We start from the raw sequence: 6000 nt of genomic DNA, 5'->3' as shown, positions 1-6000 counted from the left end.
AGAATCTGAAGACAGGCTCCAGGTTCTGAGCTGTCAGTACAGAGCCTGACACAGGGCTCAAACCCACGAACCATGAGATCCTGACCTGAGCCGAAGTTGGATGCTTAACCGACTGAGCCACTCAGGCAGCCCTAACTGTAATTTCTTACGGTTTTCTTTCAACAGCTTTAGAAACAAAAGTTTTATTTTGAAGTGTGAACTTAATCCAACCCAAATGTTATGCTGGTATATATCTACAATGCTACACATAGTATAAAACTTTATAAATGTACTTAATTTTATTAAGATATAGGGAGAAAACACCTATGGATTATGTTTACATTGAGCAAAAATTTTAAACAGTGCCAGTTATGCAAGAGGAGTATTGCTAATTGGGGGAAACACAGCTATTGTTTCCTTGAATATAACGTTTTTATTATGGAACACTTCAAACATAAGTTTTTGTGAAAATTTTGCTTGACTGTCACCCAATTTTCCTAGTTGGCTTCCCTAAGAAATGCACAATGTACTTAAGGCTTCAGTATCTGCACTTAAGTGGAGGCAGAATATGATACATGATTTGGCATAAAAATGCCTTTTCTGTTTAAAGAGAATGGGTTTTATGTCGGTATGGTCTAATACACGTACTGCTAATTCAAATCCTTACCATAACAGTTGGACTATATGCATATGCTTTCCTGGGCCAAAGTATTCCAAGTAGCATTGTTTTGTTTGTTTTTTAAATATATAAAAACTTGGGAGTATTGAAATTCTAAAATCTAGTAACCCTATTAATTACAAGATCTTTTTCTTCCAGGAGAAATTATCCCAGCATTTTCCAAACTATTAACTCAGACAAAAGTTTCCAAGATCTGTCTTCCTTCCTCTCTTCTTCCCTCCTCCTATTTGTACTTGACATTACTCTCAGGTACTCACAAATAAATTAGTTGATTGCCACCTGCTGCTAGGAGGAAGGTAGCTGGAGGCCTATGCTAATTAGCAAATCTGCAAAGAATGAAAAGACATACCTTAAAAATCCTGCAACACAATTACAAGTTGGTTGTGTGTATATTAAAGTTATTATTGGGGCGCCTAGGTTGCTCAGTTGGTTGGGTGTCCAGCTTCGGCTCAGGTCATGATCTCATGATTCGTGGGTTCGAGCCCTGCATAGGGCTCTGTGCTGACAGCTAGCTCAGAGCCTGGAGCCTGCTTCAGATTCTGTGTCCCCCTCTTAGTCTCTGACCCTCCTGTGCTCGAACTGTCTCTCTCTGTCACTCAAAAATAAAAAATAAACATTAAAAGGTTATTATTGCTTGGGCAATACATACATTTAACACATGATTCAGAAATATTGAAGAATAAACTATTTTGCACTTCTTGCACTTAAGTCCTTGTACCCCTTAAGCTTATCTGGAACTTTTTAAGTTATAAATCAAGCGATCCTTTTTTCGGGACTTAAAATTATCCCCACCAACAGCACTGTGAACCACACTGTATTAGTCTTGCTCCTTGCACTGCTTCACCTTTCCTCACTCATTACCCCAATTGTTTTACATCAATCATCTATGAAAAAGTAAAAAACAGTACTTTTTAATTTTTCTTCCAGTCGTGTTCATAGTTACCTGGTTGAAGTTCCTGAAGTCCCAAGTCAAACTGGTATTATCATATTAAAAACTAAAAAAAAAACATTTTTCATGTTCCATTTTCACCATCTTCTCTTTTAATAAAGCAATATCATCCTGAAGCTTCCAAATGTTGAGTTTTTCCGGTAATTCTATCATCTTTAGTTTGATACAAAATTTTTAAGAAACTTATTCCTTAACTGGTCTTGTTTGGCAGAAGAGCATAAATTTAACAGTTTCTTGAATCAGTCACTGTTATGAACACAGACAGATTACACTACACTAAGTTGTCACATAAACATACCTTCTACCTTAGGGCTTTCCTGGACAAGGCAACCTGTATAGCTAGCTCTCGATTACTAGATGTAAAAAAGACTTCTTGGTGGAGTTTCCTGTCGGAAGCCAGGGGACTTCCCCTGCTGCCTAACAGCCCCCGCCCCTCATTTGGCTATATCATCTAATCTGGCCTGAGTCTGGAAATCTGATAACTGAAGTTGTTACAATAACGGATTCATGATATTAGTAAGGCTCTTCATGAGGTCTGCAGGGCTCTCCCCCTGGGAAAAGACAACAGCTTTTGCTTACAGATTTTGTGGCATTTATGTGGCATACTCTGCTTCGTAGTGTTTCTGTGGGCTTAAATATTTTAATTATGTTTTCGTTTTTAGCTCTTCCTACAATTTCCTAACATTTATTGCTTTAAAAATACTTAAGTAAAAAGTGCCCTAAATCAAATTTTAATTTCCATAAATGTCCAGAGCAATGGCTACAAATTAACATGAAATCTGATTGGTGTTCTCTGGCAGTATGTTTCAGGGAAATGGTGACCAGATCTTACTACCAGGAATTACGAAAGTTGCCAATACGTTTTCTAGTGAGAAGCATTTACTTCCCAGTGTTCACTGTGATAAGAAGGTTGATACTTCATGTAATTTATTGCCGCTTTATAGTGTACATAATTAAAGGAAGAGACATGTTAAACTCAAGGGAATTTTTAATAGGTTACTTGCAATTGTTATTGCAGGCAACAACTTGTACATGATTTTATTTCCAAATCCACAAAAAACAAATTTTATACAAATCAGCACTGTAAAAATGTCAATTACAGCCCCAGAGGCTTTGCTGGCAGAATAATTGTCTAAATTCTAGGATATGGGAAACAGGTTTTTTTCTGGATTCATCTTTTTTTTTCATTTTCTTATTTTTTTTACAAAAAAAATTTACAAGTGAAATGTTACTACAAAACTTTTTATAAGGAATTTTTGCAAAACATTTACATTTTACCATCAACTATTTCTGTTTTAAAATCATTATGTAGATTTAATACCCTATGCTGCACATCAATTTATGTGGGATGACAACTTAGTGACATGCATAAAAAAACACCACAAGGCATTAAAATGAAGACTTAAATACAAATATTGTTGCAATAAAACAGTTATAAAATTGAAAAATAGGACCTAAACATCATGCTTATCTAAGTTTGACAAATTAACTTTTTCTCCTAGATTACACACTTTTATTACTGCTCTCATGATAGTGTGATAAATAATGACTTAACACCAAGTTCTAATGTAATCAGCAACACATACACAAACCTAACCAAAGAAAGTATACTGTAAGAAAAAACTATTCTAACACTGGAGTTCTACCATGATAAATACATAGCTTTGCACTGATAATTACAATAAAGAAAAGTTTTATAACAGTGGCAGAGGGAATGAACAGTGAAATGCCATTAAATATGACTCTACTGCACATCTGTGCCCTATTACTTATAACAGCTATATCCCACTGAGTCAAATAAAGGACATTGAAATTTACGATTCTTGTAAGACAGAACAGTGGATTCAGAATGGTATGCACAACAGACTGTCAGAGTATTTCTCATCTCGGTGGTGAAATGTGCACCTGCTAACACAAATTAATGTATTTTATATGCTATAAAGCCATCCAGATTCAGTCTGTTAAATTTATAATAGGCCTCATTGTTGATTAAAAAGTAACTTCCATTTCTGATGAGCATACACAGGTATGCATTAAAACCGGTTCATGGAATAATGGTGCAGAGAGCTCATACTTGGTATTAACAACAACAAAAAGTGTCACTTTGAGGAAACATGATTCAAACATTAGGAAAGTTTCTTTGCGTAAAAAAATTTATAGCACTGATTGTGTAGCATAATGATAGATAAAATATATATTTGATGTTTCAGCTCCTATATAATAAAATTAAAAGTCACACCCAATGCTCCTCTGTACCAAACAAAACAACAAACTGATTCTGATGTTTTTAAAGCCAGATACATCAGTTGTTAAGAGTACATTAAATAAAATATACAAAACAATTTACAAAATCCAACTAAAATTTAAAGACTTTGTTACAAGTCTACAAAAGCTTTAAGAAACTTGAAATTTATAACCACAGTGTAAAAATTTTTTTTTCCTTTAATCTCAAAGCTTTTTTATACAAACTGAAAGCACAAAAGGCCCCCAGCTTCACAGAGCGCTACAAAGGGCTGGCCCGAGGTGTGCACAGTGTAAACAGTGATCGCTACAGTATTTCTCCTTCATCGAAAAGACAAGAAACACCATGATTCTGGAAGAGAATTCGCAGGAGTAGTACTTTTCCTGAAATAATAGAGAATGCACAAGAAAACACGTACCTTTACTCAAACGGTCCCCAAACTAAAAATGTTAATAAACCAGGCGGTTAAAGGGTTTAGTTTTCAAACAGTCAATTCCAATTCCATTATGTTTCCAGGTAAATACATTTTTAAAGTGAGAAAATATCTTACTAACACTTAAGCTGTTGGTATAATCCAATTCATAGACTTTTGGCCACCTTTCCTAGAAGATCCTTGCATAAACAATAAAATACAATTTTTTCTTTAGTCATTTATTTGAAAGTTATTCTGATTTTTAAAAAATAATGTGCTTCAGAGTATCACATCATTAAATATTTGTTAGGCTGTCTTTTTAAGGAAAATTCCATTATTGGCATAACATTAAGATATTTCTATGTTATAAATTTATAACCAGCCTTCTAACACAGTACTAGAAATAAAATGAGATTGGCGAAACTTTAGTGGAGAGGAAAACAGAAACTGTAATGTAGTTAGAAGATAATTTTCTGCTGGCCTTAAAAAAAAGGTGTGATAATTCTTTCTTTGGCTACCAAGTCAAAGCATAAAGAATTCTGCACATTGTCAACATAACTCATATTTACAGAATATGAAACTACAGAATGATTTATACTCTATGCAAATATTTCCAATATAAACATTTAAAATGAATTTTGTGGTTCAACCTAGGGTTAGGAATATAATTAATCCTAACTTCAAAACTTACATATGTTAGGTTGCCTCATTTTATTTTCCTGAAGCTATTATGAGTTTGTTTTAACCACCCTCCCCATCCCAGTATTTTCCTAAGGTTTTAATCTAAAATTTAACCTAAAGTTTAGCTCTAAGTTCCTCTTGTGTCTCCAAACTGGAGAAAGTAATTCGACTTCACTGATTGTCTGCATACACACTACTATAATGTAGTGGTAATAAAGATCTGAGATGCATCTCAGATTACTTTTTTGGAACTTACCTAATTCAACTGTTGAAGAATTTCTAACATTTAGAAAAGACGGCCAAAACGATTTTTGGTTGATTTTCCAAAAAACAAGCTAAGGAAATAAAATATTATCCCTATCATCATTTTAATTGTTTTCTGTGCTATAGGAAAAAAACCTACATAAAATTATTACTGACTGAATTTATAACAAAGTACTTCCAAAGAAAACAAGTCCAATTAAGGTCCAGCCTGCAAACTACTGAGGTCTGTCTTTTTAAATATGTTAACACATGATGTTAAGAGAGGGGAAAATTTAGTTTAAAGATTATGTGATATATCTCCAAATAACTACAACGTAATAGTATGGAGGAAATACTTTTCTGTTTCCAGTACATCAGTTTGCTTTTTGTATTTTAAAAAATTCAACACTTCACATGTTGACCCCAAATCTTGGAATACTTAAAGAAGCCAAGAATGAAAACATGATTTCCTACTCTGTAATCCACTTGACCAGCCCATTTCCAGATTTTCAAAGGTGTGTAAACTTAAGTGCAGCACTAGAGGTCTCTGTTATAAATAACTTTTCAGAATTCTTCCATGTTGGTTGAGACATTGGGGGTTGCTGGGTTTGAATCTTGAGAAATGGCTGCAACTGTGACAATTCTTGGGGAGCCAAGCACCTCTGTAACAGATGAGTCCAGTTCTCCCGAGGTAACAATGGCAAGAGCTGTCCCACCACCTTTCTTATTCTGGTGCGTTTTGACATGTTTGGAGAGATGATCGCTCCGCATAAACCTTTTAGAACATTCCGGGCATTCAAACCTCTTTTCACCTA

At 34.5% G+C, this 6000-nt stretch overlaps 1 protein-coding gene across 1 annotated transcript in view; it reads right to left on the bottom strand.

Annotated features, from left to right (window-relative positions):
* Nucleotides 1–2577: 2577 nt before the first annotated feature.
* SP4 (Sp4 transcription factor) overlaps nt 2578–6000 on the bottom strand; it is a 75317-nt gene continuing 71894 nt past the window's right edge. Inside the window, exon 6 of the mRNA XM_029929823.1 lies at nt 2578–5997. Within this exon, the coding sequence (XP_029785683.1) occupies nt 5750–5997 (248 nt within the window). The 3' untranslated portion in view covers nt 2578–5749. The remainder of the gene's footprint in view (nt 5998–6000) is intronic.

The sequence above is a fragment of the Suricata suricatta genome, chromosome 2 (genome assembly GCF_006229205.1).
Source record: "Suricata suricatta isolate VVHF042 chromosome 2, meerkat_22Aug2017_6uvM2_HiC, whole genome shotgun sequence".
Taxonomy (NCBI): Eukaryota; Metazoa; Chordata; class Mammalia; order Carnivora; family Herpestidae; genus Suricata; species Suricata suricatta.
The sequence above is the reverse complement of the archived record's forward strand: the minus strand, read 5'-3'. Positions and strand labels throughout refer to the sequence as shown.